This window comes from Pseudophryne corroboree, chromosome 7, assembly GCF_028390025.1.
Source record: "Pseudophryne corroboree isolate aPseCor3 chromosome 7, aPseCor3.hap2, whole genome shotgun sequence".
NCBI lineage: Eukaryota > Metazoa > Chordata > Amphibia > Anura > Myobatrachidae > Pseudophryne > Pseudophryne corroboree.
The window spans coordinates 24,722,211-24,743,703 of NC_086450.1; the positions used below are offsets into that span (position 1 = coordinate 24,722,211).

The 21,493-nt window shown below is 49.6% G+C and overlaps 1 protein-coding gene across 1 annotated transcript in view; it reads right to left on the reverse strand.

The window, feature by feature from the left end:
• Positions 1–266: 266 nt before the first annotated feature.
• ITGB5 (integrin subunit beta 5) overlaps positions 267–21,493 on the reverse strand; it is a 110,714-nt gene continuing 89,487 nt past the window's right edge. The window contains exons 11-15 of the mRNA XM_063932767.1: positions 13,001–13,223; positions 11,644–11,744; positions 9,567–9,686; positions 1,719–1,885; positions 267–1,287 (exon numbers count right to left, since the gene is read on the reverse strand). Coding sequence (XP_063788837.1) covers positions 1,165–1,287; positions 1,719–1,885; positions 9,567–9,686; positions 11,644–11,744; positions 13,001–13,223 — 734 coding nt within the window. The 3' untranslated portion in view covers positions 267–1,164. The remainder of the gene's footprint in view (positions 1,288–1,718; positions 1,886–9,566; positions 9,687–11,643; positions 11,745–13,000; positions 13,224–21,493) is intronic.

The following is a 21,493-nucleotide window of genomic DNA, read 5'->3' on the forward strand; positions in this document are numbered from 1 at the left end:
GACCGGATACCCTTTCAAATATATTTTGATAAAAAAATGACTAACATTAAAAGAGCCCACTAGAGGGCGCTCTGCTCTACTAGAAGAGGGATTTACAATGGGGTCTTTTGAAATCCAATTTTGTAGACTACAGTGATGCATGTAACATAGACACAATACCGGAGCAGCGGAGCACTATCACACAGTACTAGCTGCTACGGCAAAAGACACATGCCCGGGTGACTATCTCTGCATTGGTTCGTGCGTGACAGAAACCTACGCTCACAAAGGGACCGTTTTCCTTTATTAAGTTATGGTTATTACAATGATTGCAGCAAAATACATTTTATCCAAATATTTTCTCGTACTAAAAATCGGTTACAAATTTCTACCCAGGATGGTCCTCGGAGATCTGGGTTAGTCAGGACGGCAGGGAATTAAAAACAAATAAAATAAAAGTTTCAAAGCGTACCATGTCTTCTCCCAAAAACTCTCCCTCCTCTATAGTATACAAGGTCCTGGAATTACAATCGTGTTCAGATTTCATCCTTTCACTACTCAAGATTTCATTGAAAAAAATAAAAATAAAAAAAAACTTCAAGTTCAGGAAAAAATAGTGTAATAGGTGAGGGTGAACTTTGAAGCACTTTTAAAAGGAGCAGCGATTGAGGAATTGAGGTTCCGTCACCTGTGTGCTCAACGGCGTTTTCCAGAAGTAGAGAAGAACTTGGCACCTTCCGAAATCTAAACTCCTTTGAATTCTGCATTAATCCTTTGATTTCATAGACGTGACCTACATAAAAATATAAAACTATTTCTCTAAAAAAAAATACCCTAAAAATGGCACTTCTTGCCTATTGTCTCAAAGATTCGGTTGTGCTTAAAATCAGTATGGACTTGGTTTATTTTGGTGGCCTGATCTATGCCTTACATTCTTCCGCAGAGGATTCTGGGATTGGTAGCCCTGTTTCCACCAGTTGAAGACGCTAGATCTCTAGTACCAGCCATGTTGATACAGCGTAGATCCAGCAGGAAGTCCAAGAGTCAGCGATCAAGCTACACAAAGTGTTATTGCCCAGCAGGAGTGTATAAATGTGCAAATAAGCCAGGCATGACCATTCCCCAAACCGCCGACTACGCCAACGTAGGTTAGAGCAACGCAACGCTCGTCTGTGTAGCCCCTTCTCACTCCTTATCCCCGACAAGCCTGAAGCCATTCGATGTTCCGTTGTAGGACTTTCCCATCATGCTGTACACTTCATCTACGTTGTGGGTGGAGATTGGCTGGCGGTACAGCGGGTTCGATGCCTAGAATCATTAAAAGCAAAACAAGTATTAGTACCGCGGCTGGTTTATCAGCTGGTCCTTCAGATACATCAGTTATTAATGGATGTGCCGCAACCTCCTTTACTCCATCGTCATTCCCGATACAGGGTGGAGGCAGGGTGCATCAACTGGATATATCCAAAAATTACCATGCTAGCAGTCAGTGTTTTTGGCTGCACATCTGTAGACTTTTTTTTTTTTTTTTCCAACTGGCCATGCCTGACCATTCCCTAGCTCGCCAACTGCGCATATGTGAAAATAATATTACTCCTGGAAAAGATCAACTTTAATTTGATGATTTTTTTTTTTTTTTTTAAAGATGAAGTTCCAGCATTGAGCAAAGGATGGATCCAGGACTGCCGATTGGCCATCCCAGATGTCCGCCACCCTCGTCACCCCTTCCCGTCACTCACCATTTCATACTTGGCTCTGGACCGCTCACTTTGAAATCTTGCGAACTCCCGGCGATCGTGGATGGTGACGAGCAGCTTCCAGACGGCCAGAAGGACTAGGCCGACCAGGAGAATACTGCCCACCACAGCCAGGAGGACGGTCTTGGCATCGGGGGGACTGGCACATTCTGGAGAAGGACGAGAGGTATATCAGGGTGAGATAAGACAAAGCGCTGTAACGCAGAGGCACGCCTCCGGCTGTGGTCTCCTGCTTCTTACACCTACTCAGTCTACGTCTTTATCAGTTCTATTTCTTACAGGTAAGCAGGATATTATTATTTTGTACATGGATAAAAGCATTGCTTGAATTTCCAGCTATGTATTCTGGAGAGCCGCCCCTGGCATCGGATCATAGAGTAGTGTGACTATAGGAGCAGGATTATATATTCTTCTATGTCCCTGTGCAGTTTACCTTGTTATTAAGTTTATGACAGGGGGACTTCCCCGGCAGCAGTAGAGGGGAGGTAGGGTGCAGATCCCCCGGCAGCACATGAGGGGAGGTAGCGGGCGACTCCCCCAGGAGCACGCAAGGGAAGGTAGGGTGCGGATCCTCTGGTAGCACGCGATGGGAGGTAGGAGGTGGATCCTCCTGCAGCACATGAGGGGAGGCAGGGGGCGGATCACCCAGCAGTACAAGAGGGGAGGTAGGGTGCGGATCCTCTGGTAGCATGCGATGGGAGGTAGGGGGCGGGTCCTCTGGCAGCACGCGAGGGAAGGTAGGGGGCGGATCCCCCGGCAGCACATGAGGGGAGGTAGCGGGCGGCTCCCCCAGGAGCACGCAAGGGAAGGTAGGGTGCGGATCCTCTGGTAGCACGCAATGGGAGGTAGGGGGCGGATCCCCCTGCAGCACATGAGGGGAGGCAGGGGGCGGATCACCCAGCAGCACAAGAGGGAAGGTAGGGTGCGGATCCTCTGGTAGCACGCGAGGGAAGGTAGGGTGCGGATCCCCCGGCAGCACGTGAGGGGAGGTAGGGAGCGGATCCTCCGGCAGCACGCGAGGGGAGGTAGGGGGCGGATCCCCTGGCAGCACACGGGGGGAGGTAGGGGGCGGATCCCCTGGCAGCACGCGAGGGGATGAAGGGGGCGGATCCCCTGGCAGCACGCGAGGGGATGAAGGGGGCGGATCCCCTGGCAGCACGCGGGGGGAGGTAGGGGGCAGATCCCCCGGCAGCACGCGAGGGGAGGTAGGGGGCGGACCCCCCGGCAGCACGTGAGGGGAGGTAGGGAGCGGATCCTCCGGCAGCACGCGAGGGGAGGTAGGGGGCGGATCCCCTGGCAGCACACGGGGGGAGGTAGGGGGCGGATCCCCTGGCAGCACGCGAGGGGATGAAGGGGGCGGATCCCCTGGCAGCACGCGAGGGGATGAAGGGGGCGGATCCCCTGGCAGCACGCGAGGGGAGGTAGGGGGCGGATCCCCCGGCAGCACGCGAGGGGAGGTAGGGGGCGGACCCCCCGGCAGCACGCGAGGGGAGGTAGGCCTCCTGCCAGCATCTGTTATCCGTGTGTTTGGTCCTAAGATGCTGCATCGGATCACCATCGCAACCATCTATTTTACTCAGAATTAACGCAAGGCACTGGCCTCGGAACTCCCAAAAAAACAGGGGCGACAGTCCCATTTTTGGGAACACTGACAGGCTGCTGGTATTTGGGGGTGGGCAGTGCTGGCCAATCAGACTGTGGCTTAAGGGGCACTATATAGTCCATATTGGTAGAAGACAGTGCACATTGCACTGTGTGGTAACACCTGATGCGATGCCGACGCGCAATCCCACAGGATCGGCATCGCAAGGAACATTAGACTGTGCAGGCGGGCCAACACTGACTGTGTCGGAGGTTCATGACTCTGGGCAGATCGTATAGTCAATATCGGCCTGAATCGCACAGTGTGTGCCCGCCATTACTAGTACCCTGCCACAGAACAGCACCTCTAGTGGCTGGATGCTGAAAGAACAGGTAGCAATAACTCCTATCAATTCAAGTTTGGTGACACAGTGGCAGAGTAGTAGTATTGCTGCTACAAAGCACTGGGGTCACAGGTACCCTCCCACACGCCAAGCACTGGTAGGATAATTGGCGTCTGACAAGAGTAACCCTGATGTCTGCGCGGTGGGGAATTGTAAATGTCACTGAATTATCGCTGTATAAAAACCACTTTTCTCTAACGTCCTTGAGGATGCTGGGACTCCGTAAGGACCATGGGGGATAGACGGCTCCGCAGGAGATAGGGCACTTTAAGAAAGCTTTGGATTCTGGGTGTGCACTGGCTCCTCCCTCTATGACCCTCCTCCAGACCTCCGTTTTACACTGTGCCCAGAGCGAGATGGGTGCACTGCAGAGAGCTCTCCAGAGTTCTCTGCCTAGAAGCATTTTTGTTTGGATTTTTTTTTCCCTACCTTTTACTACTTTTTCACAGGGAGCACTGCTGGCAACAGGCTCCCTGCATCGAGGGACTGAGGAGAGAGGAGAAGACCTTCTTGTCAAAGATAGGCTCTGCTTCCTCGGCTACTGGACACCATTAGCTCCAGAGGGGGTGAACGCAGGTTCTTACTGGGCGTCCACCCCCGGAGCCGCGCCGCCGTTCTCCTCACAGAGCCAGAAGTACAGAAGACAGAAGTCGTCAGAAGACTTCAGCTTCACTGAGGTAACGCACAGCACTGCAGCTGTGCGTCATTGCTCCCATACACCTCACATACTCCGGTCACTGTAAGGGTGCAGGGCGCAGGGGGGGGCGCCCTGGGCAGCAATATAAACCTCTGCATGGCAAACAGACTATATACATGTATAGGTGGGCTCTGTACATGTATATAAAAGAGCCCCCGCCATATTTTACTAAATTTGAGCGGGACAAAAGCCCACCGCCGAGGGGGCGGGGCTTCTCCCTCAGCACTCACCAGCTCCATTTTCTCTCCACAGCACTGCTGAGAGGAAGCTCCCCGGACTCTCCCCTGCTTACACACGGTGAAAGGGTGCTTAAAAGAGAGGGGGGGGGGGCACATAATTGGCGGTTTACATATTATACAGCGCTGCTGGGGAAAAACAATTTGTGTTGGTCTCCAGGGTTATTGCGCTGGGGTGTGTGCTGGCATACTCTCTCTCTGTCTCTCCAAAGGGCCTTGACAGGGATACTGTCTGTGTCGACCTGTTTGACGAGGAAGGCACGCTTAATGTGGAGGGGGAGTGCTTGAATGTCAGGTCGCCGTCGGCAACGCTGACACCGGAATGGGTCTGTCAGGTAGCCAGTCCATGCCTGTCCCTGGGGCGCCAGGTCCTTCGGGGTCTCAGAAGCGCACCATATCCCAGATCGATGACACAGATACTGACTCTAGTGTCGACTATGAAGATTCAAAATTACAGCCAAAGGTGGCTAAGGGTATACGGTACATGATTATGGCCATTAAAGAGGTTTTGCATATTACTGAGGAACCCCCTGTCCCTGACACGAGGGTACACATGTATAAAGGGAAAAAGCCTGAAGTCACTTTTCCATCCTCATTTGAATTAAGTGACTTATGCGAAAAGGCTTGGGAATCTCCGGATAGGAGACCACGAGTTCCCAAAAGGATTCTCATGGCGTATCCTTTTCCACAAACTGATAGGATACTCTGGGAATCTTCGCCAAAAGTTGACAAGGCGCTGACACGTTTGTCCAAAAAGGTGGCACTGCCTTCTCAGGATACTGCTTCCCTCAAGGAACCTGCTGATCGCAGGCAGGAAATTACCTTAAAGCACATTTACAATCATTCCGGTACTATTGCTCGACCGGCTATGGCATCTGCCTGGGTTTGTAGTGCGGTTGTAGCATGGGCAGATTCCTTATCTACGGAAATTGACACCTTAGATAGGACGCCATTCAAATGACCATATAGCATATCAGAGATGCTACCTTGTATATGAGGGATGCTCAGAGAGACATTTGTTTATTAAGCTTCAGAATAAATGCTATGTCTATTTCTGCTATGTGGCTCTTGTGGACCCGACAGTGGACGGGAGATGCCGATTCAAAGCGGCATATGGAGTCCTTGCCTTACAAAGGGGTGGAATTGTTTGGAGACGGCCTCTCGGATCTTGTCTCTACGGCTACGGCTGGTAAGTCAAATTTCTTACCTTATGTCCCCCCGCAGCATACAAAAAAAGGCACCTCATTATCAAATGCAGTCCTTTCGTTCCAATAAAAACAAGAAGGTACGTGGATCATCCTTTGTTGCCAGAGGGAAAGGCAGGGGAAAAAAGCTGCACACAGCTAGTTCCCAAGAGCAGAAGTCCTCCCCTGCGTCTGCGAAGTCCACCGCATGACGCTGGGGCTTTCCGAGGGGAAGCAGATCTGGTGGGGGGCTCGTCTTCGATTTTTCAGCCACGTCTGGGTTCACTCGCAGGTGGATCCCTGGGCATTAGAGATTGTTTCTCAGGGATACAGGCTGGATTTTGAAGACTTGCCTCCTCGCCGATTTTTCAAATCGGCTCTGCCGACTTCCCCGTCAGAGAGGGAGCTAGTGTTGGCAGCAATCCAAAAATTGTATGTTCAACAGGTGATTGTCACAGTTCCTCATCTCCAGGAAGGAGAGGGATATTACTTAACCCTGTTTGTGGTCCCGAAACCGGACGGTTCGGTCAGTCCCATTTTAAACCTGAAATCTCTGAACCTGTACTTGAAGAGGTTCAAGTTCAAAATGGAATCACTCAGGGCGGTCATCGCCAGCCTGGAGGGGGGGGATTGGATGGTGTCCCTGGACATAAAGGATGCTTACCTTCATGTTCCGATATTCCCCCCGCATCAGGCGTTCCTGAGATTTGCAGTGCAGGACTGTCACTACCAATTTCAAACATTGCCGTTTGGGCTTCCCACTGCCCCGAGAATTTTCACGAAGGTAATGGCGGAAATGATGGTGCTCCTGCGCAGGCAGGGGGGTCACAATTATCCCATACTTGGACGATCTCCTCATAAAGGCGAGATCTCGGGAGAGGTTGCTGGACAGCGTGTCTCTGTCCATGAAGACGTTGCAGATACACGGCTGGATTCTCAATATACCGAAGTCCCAGCTAGTCCCTAGTCTGACCTTTTTGGGGCTGAGTCTAGACACGGACCAGAAAAAGGGTTTTCTTCCGATCGAAAAGGTTCAGGAACTCATAGCCATGGTCAGGAACCTATTAAAACCAAAAAGGTTTCAGTGCATCATTGCACGCGGGTCCTGGGGAAGATGGTGGCTTCCTACGAGGCCATCCCTTTCGGCAGGTTCCATGCGAGGACTTTTCAATGGGACCTCTTGGACAAGTGGTCCGGGTCCCATTTACAAATGCATCAAAGGATCACCCTGTCTCCCAGGACCAGGGTATCTCTCCTGTGGTGGCGGAACAGTGCTCACCTACTAGAAGGTCGCAGGTTCGGCATTCAGGACTGGGTCCTGGTGACCACGGACGCAAGCCTCCGAGGCTGGGGAGCAGTGACACTGGGAAGAAATTTCCAAGGTCTCTGGTCAAGCCTAGAGTCTTGTCTCCACATCAACGTCCTGGAGTTGAGGGCCATATACAACACCCTGCGTCAAGCGGAGGAATTGCTTCGGAGACAACCGATTCTGATTCAGTCAGACAATGTCACGGCAGTGGCTCATATAAACCGCCAAGGCGGAACAAGGAGCAGAATGGCCATAGCAGAAGCGACCAGGATTCTACGCTGGGCGGAAGGCCATGTAAGCGCGCTGTCAGCGGTGTTCATCCCGGGGGTGGACAACTGGGAGGCGGACTTCCTCAGCAGGCACGACCTGCATCCGGGAGAGTGGAGACTTCATCAAGAAGTCTTCGCACAGATCACGGATCGTTGGGGACTGCCTCAAATCGACATGATGGCATCCCGTCTCAACAAAAAGCTAAAGCGGTATTGCGCCAGGTCAAGGGACCCTCAGGCGGTAGCGGTAGACGCTCTGGTGACACCTTGGGTGTTCAGATCGGTCTATGTGTTTCCTCCTCTTCCTCTCATACCCAAGGTGTTGAGAATAATACGAAGAAGCAGGGTCAGAACAATACTCATTGTTCCGGATTGGCCACGGAGGACTTGGTATCCGGAGCTGCAAGAGTTTCTCGCAGGGGATCCGTGGCCTCTTCCTCTAAGGCAGGACCTGCAGCGGCAGGGGCCCTGTCTGTTCCAAGACTTACCGCGGCTGCGTTTGACGGCATGGCAGTTGAACGCCGGATCCGAGCGGAAAAAGGGATTCCGGAGGAAGTGATTCCTACCCTGATCAGGGCTAGGAAAGATGTGACGTTAAAACATTATCACCGTATATGGCGGAAATATGTTGCTTGGTGTGAGGCCAGAGCTGCTCCTACGGAGGAGTTCCATTTGGGCCGTCTACTCCACTTCCTTCAAACAGGAGTGACTTTGGGCCTAAAATTAGGGTCCATAAAGGTCCAGGTTTCGGCCTTATCCATTTTCTTTCAAAGAGAATTGGCCTCTATTCCTGAAGTACAGACCTTTGTGAAGGGAGTGCTGCATATACAGCCTCCTTTTGCGCCACGCCTTGGGATCTTAACGTGGTGTTACGTTTCCTCAAGTCACCTTGGTTTGAAAGACTCAAAACTGTGGAGTTAAAATACCTCACGTGGAAAGTGGTCATGTTGTTGGCGTTAGCTTCGGCAAGACGTGTTTTCGAATTGGCGGCTTTATCACATAAAAGCCCATACTTGGTTTTTCACGTGGATAGGGCAGAGTTGAGGACTCACCCTCACTTTCTGCCAAGAGTGGTCTCATCTTTTCATGTGAACCAACCTATTGTCGTGCCTGTGGCTACACGGGACTTGGAGGATTCTGAGTCCCTGGATGTAGTCAGGGCTTTGAAGATTTGTGTGACCAGAACGGCTAGAATCAGGAAGACTGAAGCTTTGTTCGTTCTGTATGCGGCCAACAAGGTTGGCGCTCCTGCTTCAAAGCAGACTATTGCTCGCTGGATCTGTAACACGATTCAGCAGGCACATTCTACGGCAGGATTGCCGTTACCGAAATCGGTTAAGGCCCACTCCACTAGGAAAGTGGGCTCTTCTTGGGCGGCTGCCCGAGGGGTCTCGGCATACAGTTGTGCCGAGCAGCTACTTGGTCGTGAACAAACACCTTTGCAAAGTTCTATAAGTTTGATACCCTGGCTGAGGAGGACCTCCTGTTTGCTCACTCAGGTGCTGCAGAGTCATCCGCACTCTCCCGCCCGTTTGGGAGCTTTGGTATAATCCCCATGGTCCTTACGGAGTCCCAGCATCCTCAAGGACGTTAGAGAAAATAAGATTTTACTTACCGGTAAATCTATTTCTCGTAGTCCGTAGAGGATGATGGGCGCCCGTCCCAAGTGCGGACTTCTTCTGCAAGACTTGTATATAGTTATTGCTTACATAAGGGTTATGTTATAGTTATCGGTTGAACCGTGGCTATGTTGTTGTTCATACTGTTAACTGGGTAGTTTATCACAAGTTGTACGGTGTGATTGGTGTGGCTGGTATGGATCTTGCCCTTAGAGTTACAAAAATCCTTCCTCGTACTGTCCATCTCCTCTGGGCACAGTTTCCCTAACTGAGGTCTGGAGGAGGGTCATAGAGGGAGGAGCCAGTGCACACCCAGAATCCAAAGCTTTCTTAAAGTGCCCTATCTCCTGCGGAGCCCGTCTATCCCCCATGGTCCTTACGGAGTCCCAGCATCCTCTACGGACTACGAGAAATAGATTTACCGGTAAGTAAAATCTTATTATAATACGGATAAAAGTAAGATTTATACAGTGTCCTTATCTCATCACAGCTATAATTTCCACATCTAATACACAGCAACATTTCACTAACCTGGCTCTTTTAGCGCCACCAGAATGGATTTCCCATTGGCTTCCTCCGAGTACGTAAAGCGCATAACACATTCGTTCTCCATCTTGTAGACACACAGAACGGCCCCTGGTTTGTCAGTGTCTGGGGGACATAAAGCAACATAGAGTGAATCAAAGCTTAACTACTGGATTATTTGGGAGGGGAGTACACATGGAAGACCAATAACCCAATGGGAACAGATCACGCGGGTTCTGCTGCGGCGTTCTGTCAGCGACACATAACAGGATTAATGGAGGCCTATGGACGCAGAGAAGGCCTGGTAGACGGCTGACAGATCACAGACAGCACTCATGGACAATAACTCATCAATCATTTTCTTGTTACAACTGTCAGAGCACTAGGAGCCAAGCACAACCAAGGAGGCATGAGGCACGAATCACCTCATGCCTCAGTGATGTCACTGCAAGATTCTGCATGCTCACATAACCCGGCTACCTCCAGTTTGTGTGAGTGTGTGAGAGAGAGAGAGACAGGTTGTGACTATCATCTGCGTTTATGGCACATGAGAGCGTCCCAGCTGGGCGCTGAACTCTACACATCAGCAAAACATCTCAGCGATTTCCTTACAGCTCAGAGGATTCCAGGAGAAAGGGGGGGGGGGGGGGGGGGGGGCTGAGCGAGATAATCAGCGCAGAGCTGCGCTACGGGGATGCTGGGAGCCCTGCACATTCCAGGCGCTTCCTGTCAGGACATATGGAGTCAATTAGGAGCAGCTGAGATCGGGATGCATGGAGGAGAGCAAGCCGGAGAATGCAGCACAAAACATGGGCAATAACAGGGTTACATGAACCACAGTCACCCTGAATACGGGTCACTCTGCGTACACGAGGGGGGCGTATACTTGTAAATGTGACGCCCAGCAGTCGGGGCCAGTATCTCGGCTGGGCGACGGGTTCAGTCTCTGGGTAATCACACGTTGTATAAACTCAGTGACTGGGAAAGAATTACGTCTATCGGGGAAGCTGCGGCAGAGGCTGGGGGGCTCATTAGCGCGGCGCTCGTCTGCCTGTCATGTGACTTAACACATATACTGTAATAAATATTCATATTACAAGCCCGGCATCTTCTGTATTGCCATAGCCAGATAAACAATGGGGTGGAACAGGACTACGGCCCCAGGCCTCCACATAAAAACAGGCCCATCGCATGATGACCAGACACCCGGCTGGCCACACGGTCGCCCACAAATCATTCAAATTGTATTTCTATTTTCCCCACAAACTGATGCAATTCCTCTACTGGTACATATTTACAGAGACATTGGGGATGATAGCATAAGGATAAACACACTCTCATGACAATGGCCACGCCCACACAGCACTGGCCACGCCTCCTCTGCATCCCAATATAGGGGGTCAGTCCGAGTTGTTCGCTCGCTAGCAGTTTTTAGCAGCCGTGCAAACGCTATGCCGCCCACTGGGAGTGTATTTTAACTTAGCAGAAGTGCGAACGAAAGGATCGCAGAGCGGCTACAAAACAATTTTGTGCAGTTTCAGAGTAGCATCAGACCTACTCAGCGCTTGCGATCACTTCAGACTGTTCAGTTCCTGTTTTGACGTCACGAACACGCCCTGCTTTCGGCCAGCCACGCCTGCGTTTTTCCTGGCACGCCTGCGTTTTTACGAACACTCCCTGAAAACGGTCAGTTCACACCCAGAAACGCCCACTTCATGTCAATCACTCTGCGGCCAGCAGTGCGACTGAAAAGCTTCTCTAGACCCTGTGTGAAACGACATCGTTCGTTGTAATAGTACGACGCGCGTGCGCATTGCGCCGCATACGCATGCGCAGAAGTGCCGATTTTTTTGCCTGAACGCTGCACAGCTAACGAAAGCAGCTAGCGAACAACTCGGAATGACCCCCATAGGCCATTGATCATTTTCGGACCCAGACGGCCCATAAACAAGTCAATCTCTTATTTCTTGCAGAGTTCTCTATACTGCATTATAGAACGGATAATAAATAAGAAAAATACATATTACAATATGGGGGAACATGGGCGCCACTACCAGGGGATTACAGGATACAGACAACTCACCGAGCGCCTCCGCGGTGATGATCTCATCCTTGCACAGCATCTGGCAGGTCTTGTTATCGGCAAGACGTCCGGTCTGGTAAAGGCGGCACTCAATGCAGTCCCTGCAACGTACACTCCGTGTTACCGTGTTAACATTCTGAAATTACCATGTCCGCAGAGTATCTGAGCATTACACCCAGGCCCCAGAAATACATGTCCCATAACACGGCAATGATAGGAGACTACAATAAAAGCTGCGTGCCGGCTGCCTGGATTTGTATTTCCAACTTGTATCATCCTTTCCACAGAACAGAACTACAGAAAATAAAAGGTGCTGCAACTGGCGCCGGATAGGGAAAAACGTCAGTTCTGCAGATATATCAGCAGCACCCGTGTTATAGAGAAAGGGATAGTACGCTGAATACGTAACGCTATAGACTGTAAGCTCATACAACCACAGGCCACGTCCGCTTTGTCTTCTCTATGAGCCTCATTCAGATCGAATCGCTGGGCTGCGTTTGTTGCTTCCCTGTGATCAGATAGTCGCCACCTACAGGGGGAGGGTTAAATCGCTGCGCAAGTGTGCGATCGCATGTGTAGCAGAGTTGCACAAACTTACTCTAAGCCCAGGACTTACTCTTCCCGCGCGATTGATTCCTGCTGATCAGAGCCGGAGCCGATGTCAGACACCCTCCCTGAAAACGCCTGAGACCGGCCTCTTCCTGTCAATATCCTTGCAAACACCCGTGTGACTGGATACTTCCTACCATCCCATCACTGACCGGCGAAGCCCGTTGTAGCTGTGCGAGGCGCCGGCGCAGTACGTTGCATACGCAGTTCGGATCTGATCGCCCGCTGTGCGAAAACGCACAGCGGGCGATCAGATCTGAATGACCCCCTATATAATGAAGCTAATCACACATTAGTCTGTACTTCTATAACTTAGTGTACGTCTTATTCCCCTTGTACTGCGCTATGAAACCCCCTTTGGTTCCTTAGAAGTGACAATAATAAAAGGTGACAGCACACAGACACCTGGACACAGGGGCAGACGTATTACCCTGGAGACGGCATAAGGAAGTGATAAACCAGTGATAAGTGCAAGTTGATAAACGCACCAGCCAATCAGCTCCAATATGTAAATTAACAGTTAGGATCCGATTGGCTGGAGCATTTATCACCGGTGTATCACTTCCTTATGCTTTCTCCATGTTAATACATCTGCCCCACTGTTCCCAGCACCGGGACAGCCAGATCCCTGGCACTTGGAGGTGATGTCATCTCTAAGCGCCGGCAGACAAGTTCCGTTGCCCCTGCGTGCGGTGTGAAAGGCGATGCTCCGGGAATGACCGGTGTAGTTACACTGGCAGCAGATTACCTTTTGGTCACACAGGCATCAGGGCACGTGGGGCACTTCTCGCAGGTCTCCCCGAACGCTCCTGGCTCGGTACACTGGCAGCGGCCGCAGACGCAGGTCCCACGTCCGCTGCACAACTGCCCGTCGCTGGACATGCAGCTGCTGGTCTCTGTGGTGCAGTTACAGTTGTCCCCGATGTATCCGGCATGACACTTGCACTCGCCGCAGTCACACTCTCCATGACCTGCAAAACACAACGTTTCCCATCAGAGTGTCCAGCACCATCAGCATCAGGGTAACGTTACACCGGGAGCTCCGGCTCTGGGAAACATCCTGGGAGCGGGGGGAGAATAAATAGCAGGAACCTTGGGAAGGACCGTGGATGTCGCACGTAACAGAACAATGTTTTTCTACTGCGCATCGCGCATCCACCTCTATATCAGCCTCATTATGTGCAGGAGTTAGGGTAAGAAAGGACCATCTGCCGACACAAACAGCCGACGTTATAGGGTTGCAGGGCCATGTATGTCTGCCCGTCATTATAGGGTTACAGGGCCAGGAGAGGACAGGTGTATAGTGTGTGAGGTCTACAGCGACAGATTACAGGTGTTCCCTCTGCACAGGGCTGTGTACACACAGTATATAACTACAAGATTAACAAGAACCTGCTTTATATCCATGTACAAATACTGCACAACAGCACCTGACCCTCTGTGACCTCTGTACATTGTGTACACACAGAAGCAACACAATAGGAGACCAAACACACCCCATTCCATACCGTGCTCTCAATCACGCCCCACTCCAAGCCGGTGCACTCACGCACGCCCTATAAACTAACACACAAAGCACAGAAAACATCCCAAGCCCCTGAACAACAGCCACACACAGCACTGTAATGTAATGTTATATTATGGTCATGTCCAGCGGTCAGGTCATGTTGGGGGTGTAGTGTCCTATGTCTGTATAGGGTGTAATAGATGTATTATGGTCATGGCCAGTGGTCAGGTCATGTTGGGGTGTAGTGTCCTATGTCTGTATAGGGTGTAATAGATGTATTATGGTTATGGCCAGTGGTCAGGTCATGTTGGGGTGTAGTGTCCTATGTCTGTATAGGGTGTAATAGATGTATTATGGTCATGTCATGTTAAGGTGTGTAGTGTCCTGTGTCTGTATAGGGTGTAATAGATGTATTATGGTCATGGCCAGTGGTCAGGTCATGTTGGGGTGTAGTGTCCTATGTATAGGGTGTAATAGATGTATTATGATCATGGCCAGTGGTCAGGTCATGTTGGGGTGTAGTGTCCTATGTCTGTATAGGGTGTAATAGATGTATTATGGTCATGGCTAGTGGTCAGGTCATGTTGGGGGTGTAGTGCCCTATGTCTGTATAGGGTGTAATAGATGTATTATGGTCATGGCCAGTGGTCAGGTCATGTTGGGGGTGTAGTCCTATGTCTGTATAGGGTGTAATAGATGTATTATGGTCATGGCTAGTGGTCAGGTCATGTTGGGGGTGTAGTGTCCTATATCTGTATAGGGTGTAATAGATGTATTATGGTCATGGCCAGTGGTCTGGTCATGTTGGGGGTGTAGTGTCCTATGTCTGTATAGGGTGTAATAGATGTATTATGGTCATGGCCAGTGGTCAGGTCATGTTGGGGTGTAGTGTCCTATGTCTGTATAGGGTGTAATAGATGTATTATGGTCATGACCAGTGGTCAGGTCATGTTGGGAGTGTAGTGTCCTATGTCTGTATAGAGTGTAATAGATGTATTATGGTCATGTCCAGTGGTCAGGTCATGTTGGGAGTGTAGTGTCCTATGTCTGTATAGAGTGTAATAGATGTATTATGGTCAAGGCCAGCGGTCAGGTCATGTTGGGGGTGTAGTGTCCTGTGTCTGTATAGGGTGTAATAGATGTATTATGGTCATGGCCAGTGGTCAGGTCATGTTGGGGGTGTAGTGTCCTGTGTCTGTATAGGGTGTAATAGATGTATTATGGTCATGGCCAGTGGTCAGGTCATGTTGGGGGTGTAGTGTCCTGTGTCTGTATAGAGTGTAATAGATGTATTATGGTCATGGCCAGTGGTCAGGTCATGTTGGGGGTGTAGTGTCCTATGTCTGTATAAGGTGTAATAGATGTATTATGGTCATGGCCAGTGGTCAGGTCATGTTGGGAGTGTAGTGTCCTATGTCTGTATAGAGTGTAATAGATGTATTATGGTCAGGTCATGTTGGGGTGTAGTGTCCTATGTCTGTATAGGGTGTAATAGATGTATTATGGTCAGGTCATGTTGAGGTGTAGTGTCCTCTGTCTGTATAGGGTGTAATAGATGTATTATGGTCACGGCCAGTGGTCAGGTCATGTTGGGGGTGTAGTGTCCTATGTCTGTATAGGGTGTAATAGATGTATTATGGTCACGGCCAGTGGTCAGGTCATGTTGGGGGTGTAGTGTCCTATGTCTGTATAGGGTGTAATAGATGTATTATGGTCACGGCCAGTGGTCAGGTCATGTTGGGGGTGTAGTGTCCTATGTCTGTATTGGGTGTAATAGATGTATTATGGTCATGGCCAGTGGTCAGGTCATGTTGGGGGTGTAGTGTCCTATGTATGTATAGGGTGTAATAGATGTATTATGGTCATGGCCAGTGGTCAGGTCATGTTGGGGGTGTAGTGTCCTAAGTCTGTATAGGGTCTAATAGATGTATTATGGTCATGGCCAGTGGTCAGGTCATGTTGGGGTGTAGGGTCCTATGTCTGCATAGGGTGTAATAGATGTATTATGGTCATGGCCAGTGGTCAGGTCATGTTGGGGTGTAGTGTCCTATGTCTGTATAGGGTGTAATAGATGTATTATGGTGACGGCCAGTGGTCAGGTCATGTTGGGGTGTAGTGTCCTATGTCTGTATAGGGTGTAATAGATGTATTATGGTCATGTCCAGTGGTCAGGTCATGTTGGGGTGTAGTGTCCTATGTCTGTATAGAGTGTAATAGATGTATTATGGTCAAGGCCAGCCGTCAGGTCATGTTGGGGGTGTAGTGTCCTATGTCTGTATAGGGTGTAATAGATGTATTATGGTCATGTCCAGTGGTCAGGTCATGTTGGGGTGTAGTGTCCTATGTCTGTATAGAGTGTAATAGATGTATTATGGTCATGGCCAGTGGTCAGGTCATGTTGGGGTGTAGTGTTCTATGTCTGTATAGGGTGTAATAGATGTATTATGGTGACGGCCAGTGGTCAGGTCATGTTGGGGTGTAGTGTCCTATGTCTGTATAGGGTGTAATAGATGTATTATGGTCATGTCCAGTGGTCAGGTCATGTTGGGGTGTAGTGTCCTATGTCTGTATAGAGTGTAATAGATGTATTATGGTCAAGGTCAGCCGTCAGGTCATGTTGGGGGTGTAGTGTCCTATGTCTGTATAGGGTGTAATAGATGTATTATGGTCATGTCCAGTGGTCAGGTCATGTTGGGGTGTAGTGTCCTATGTCTGTATAGAGTGTAATAGATGTATTATGGTCAAGGCCAGCCGTCAGGTCATGTTGTGGGTGTAGTGTCCTATGTCTGTATAGGGTATAATAGATGTATTATGGTCACGGCCAGTGGTCAGGTCATGTTGGGGGTGTAGTGTCCTATGTCTGTATAGGATGTAATGTATGTATTATGGTCACGGCCAGTGGTCAGGTCATGTTGGGGTATAGTGTCCTATGTCTGTATAGGCTGTAATAGATGTATTATGGTCATGGCCAGTGGTCAGGTCATGTTGGGGATGTAGTGTCCTATGTCTGTATAGGGTGTAATAGATGTATTATGGTCATGGCCAGTGGTCAGGACATGTTGGGGGTGTAGTGTCCTATGTCTGTATAGGGTGTAATAGATGTATTATGGTCATGGCCAGTGGTCAGGTCATGTTGGGAGTGTAGTGTCCTATGTCTGTATAGAGTGTAATAGATGTATTATGGTCATGTCCAGTGGTCAGGTCATGTTGGGAGTGTAGTGTCCTGTGTCTGTATAGAGTGTAATAGATGTATTATGGTCAAGGCCAGCGGTCAGGTCATGTTGGGAGTGTAGTGTCCTGTGTCTGTATAGAGTGTAATAGATATATTATGGTCATGGCCAGTGGTCAGGTCATGTTGGGGGTGTAGTGTCCTGTGTCTGTATAGAGTGTAATAGATATATTATGGTCATGGCCAGTGGTCAGGTCATGTTGGGGGTGTAGTGTCCTATGTCTGTATAGGGTGTAATAGATGTATTATGGTCATGGCCAGTGGTCAGGTCATGTTGGGAGTGTAGTGTCCTGTCTGTATAGGGTGTAATAGATGTATTATGGTCATGGCCAGTGGTCAGGTCATGTTGGGAGTGTAGTGTCCTGTCTGTATAGGGTGTAATAGATGTATTATGGTCATGGCCAGTGGTCAGGTCATGTTGGGAGTGTAGTGTCCTATGTCTGTATAGAGTGTAATAGATGTATTATGGTCATGGCCAGTGGTCAGGTCATGTTGGGAGTGTAGTGTCCTATGTCTGTATAGAGTGTAATAGATGTATTATGGTCATGGCCAGTGGTCAGGTCATGTTGGGGGTGTAGTGTCCTATGTCTGTATAGAGTGTAATAGATATATTATGGTCATGGCCAGTGGCCAGGTCATGTTGGGGGTGTAGTGTCCTGTGTCTGTATAGAGTGTAATAGATATATTATGGTCATGGCCAGTGGTCAGGTCATGTTGGGGGTGTAGTCCTATGTCTGTATAGGGTGTAATAGATGTATTATGGTCATGGCTAGTGGTCAGGTCATGTTGGGGGTGTAGTGTCCTATATCTGTATAGGGTGTAATAGATGTATTATGGTCATGGCCAGTGGTCTGGTCATGTTGGGGGTGTAGTGTCCTATGTCTGTATAGGGTGTAATAGATGTATTATGGTCATGGCCAGTGGTCAGGTCATGTTGGGGTGTAGTGTCCTATGTCTGTATAGGGTGTAATAGATGTATTATGGTCATGACCAGTGGTCAGGTCATGTTGGGAGTGTAGTGTCCTATGTCTGTATAGAGTGTAATAGATGTATTATGGTCATGTCCAGTGGTCAGGTCATGTTGGGAGTGTAGTGTCCTATGTCTGTATAGAGTGTAATAGATGTATTATGGTCAAGGCCAGCGGTCAGGTCATGTTGGGGGTGTAGTGTCCTGTGTCTGTATAGGGTGTAATAGATGTATTATGGTCATGGCCAGTGGTCAGGTCATGTTGGGGTGTAGTGTCCTATGTCTGTATAGGGTGTAATAGATGTATTATGGTCATGGCCAGCGGTCAGGTCATGTTGGGGGTGTAGTGTCCTATGTCTGTATAGGATGTATTATGGTCATGGCCAGTGGTTATGTCCAAAGGTTATTTTGGCAGAAATCACTCCATCAGACTGTAAGAAGATTGTTAGTAATTACTATTTCCGTATGTTTTATTCTTCAGACTGCTATTAATGAGTTATGATTCTTGAATACTATGGAAACCAGTCACATGGCCTATGATATAGAGAGCAGAGAGGCTTTGGATCGCTCCTCTGAGCCGGATTCAGAGATGTACACAAATGCATTTGCTGCTGCAAATATGTACGCAGTGGCTGTGCAGAAATACGCTAATGTCGCAGCTGCCAGGAGTTACCATACAAAGACGCAATCATCGGACAAACATCGATTTTGTGAGTAACCTGGTTGCGCAGGATGGCTGCTGGAAGGAAGACACCCCAGAGCCTTTTTTAATGCTTACGGGATCACAGACACAGGCAAAAAATACTCCTTAAATGGTCGTGACCACCTGCATTTGAGCCACCACTCACTTTGCAAATAAATCCTCTCTGCGACCAATGTCGGAAGACCATCGTGGCTCATGCGCAGCATCAGACCACAGCAAACCATCCGCTATGTACGCAATCGACTTTGCGTCCATCTGCGAATCACGCGCGCAAATTCTGATTTTACACCCAGAGAGGGTAATGGTCTGTAGGAGGACGGCCATGGGAAATGTAACTTGCTATTATGGTAATTGTTCTTTAAATAGGTTTTATATAAAAAAATAAATTTTAATTAAAAGGACCAAAAGAAAAAGATCTGCAGGGGGCTCAAGAATCACGTTAGAAAGGATTTAGTTTCCGGATAACTGGAACGAACTGGCAGCAGATATCATAGACTAGGCCTGGCCAACCTGCGAAACTACAAGTCCCAGCATGCCCTGCTGGAGCTTTGCTATTAAGGAAATAGAAAACTGTGGCATGCTGGGACTTGTAGTTTCACAACAGCTGGAGAGCCACAGGCAGACCGATCTCTCTATCCTGAGAAATTAAAACTTTTGGGGCAGACTAAATGTAGTTGTTTCCCCCTCCTCTCTGCAGGAACCATTACCGTTTGTATATATAATAATCCTATTTCTAGGTGTCCTGTCCCTTTAAGGGTCGCAGACGACAGACATAAGACAGCGCACCCCCTCTGTCAGGCCCGGCCTGTAGTGTTAGCATTTCCAGCACCAGGCACTTCATCCAGGGCCAGAAACTTAAGAAAATAAACTCCCGGCTCCCCGCAGACATCATCCTGCTGACAGAAGTGTTCCGAGGACTTCCCAAACTCCACAGAAAGCAGCTGAGGGGGTGATTTACCAAACCTTGAAGAGCGATAAAGTGGTGTAGTTGCCCACAGCAACCAACTGTCCTTTTGCTAGCACGGCCTGAGAAGTCTACCCCAGAGATAACAGAAATCCGTCCCATCATTGGCAGTGACGTGACACCCCCCAGTACCTGAGGGGGATTTGTAGCTTTAACCCTTCTGTGGTCAGGGGGAGGGGGTGTAATGAATGCATTCCAGGGCTCTACCCCACTTGTGGTCTCATTTATATTCTGCTTGTGATGTCCCAAATCCTCCCCTCGGCCTCCTCATTCTTTCCATGTCCTTCTGTAAGAACTCAGTATGCCGGACACGCAGAGGAAAACGTGCGCTGTCTGGGCAGGGGGGTCCCACTCCGGCCTCACACCGGCCCTCCCTCAGCTCCTGGTATAAACTCCTCACAAGGCCGAACACCGCAGAACAGAAGTACAGAGACGTCTGGAGGCTTTACCCGCCACACTGGGCCGCTGTAGGGGGCATTACTAGAATGAACGTTGGAAGTTTAGGGAAGGTTATGTCACCACAGCTACTAACGAGCGGCCTGAACGGGCCACTCTCCCATTACAATGCATTGGAAACGCTCCCCCCTCCCTGTCGTTCTATTTACCTCCTGCTGATTTGGATGCCAGCAGCAATTAGCGGCCCCTGTGGTGACCTGACCCCCCCAATCCTCCCCCACCCCCAAGCTGTAAGCCCTTCATCCCAGTCATTGTCAGCGATGACAGGATGGAGGGAAAGCGCTTACACCGAGCGGTGGCAGAATATCGCACACTAGTGACCAGGCTGTTGCCTGAGGAAAGTTTTTAAAAAACAAAGTGGAAAAAATTGTGAGGAACATTTGACCGCTGGGATGTTGGTGTATTTAATTATTATTATTTTTTTACCGATGGGGAAAGTTAAAGTAGTCTTCAGTTGGCGTAGTGGTTAGCACTGCTACCTCACAGACCTGAGGTCATGAGTTCAATTGCTGTGCACGCCATCTATGTGGAGTTTGTATGTTCTCTCCCTACTTGCATAGGTTTCCTCCTGGTGCCCAGTTTCCTCTTACATCCAATTAATACTGTTAAAGTTAATTGGCTTCTAACAATACATGGTAGGGAATATAGAGTGGAAGCTCTCTGGGGCAGGGACGGATGTGAATGACTGGAACATTCTCTGTAAATCCCTGTTAATAAGTAAAATTTGTCCGATAACCGCCACACATATTTATTCCATGCAGAGGTGTCTCCGAGTCTGGTGACACCCTGTGCGTACTTCATACCCCACCCAAGTCCTAGGAGGCGTGTCCAGCATTCCCAGAGAGGGAATGCGGAGGAGCCGGCATTCAGTCTCACCCTATGAGGGTGACGCCACTGATTCAATGAGTGTTACGAGAAATACTGGACCCTTCGGCTGACCAGCCACTAGCAATCATTCCACAGAATGACACATTGCCAAGGCCAGATTAGCAACGGGACAGATTACTGCTCCAGGGAATGCGGGTAAGATGCCGGCAGTCGGAATACCAACTCCGAAATCCGGACACCCAACAGAATGCCGACACCTGAATCCTGACTGTACATACAGCTGGCGGGTGGTTAGGTTTAGGCGCCACCCGGGGGGTGGGGGGGGGGGGGGGGGGGGTTAGGTGTAGGCTGCAGGGAAGGGGGGGGGGTGGGTTCAGGTGCCATCCGGGGGGTTAGGTTTAGGCCATAGGTCTGCAAACTCGGTCCTCAGGACCCCACACAGTGCATGTTTTGCAGGTAACCCAGCAGGTGCACAGCTGTATTAATTACTCACTGACACATTTTAAAAGGTCCACAGGTGGAGCTAATTATTTCACTTGTGATTCTGTGAGGAGACCTGCAAAACATGCCCTGTGTGGGGTCCTGAG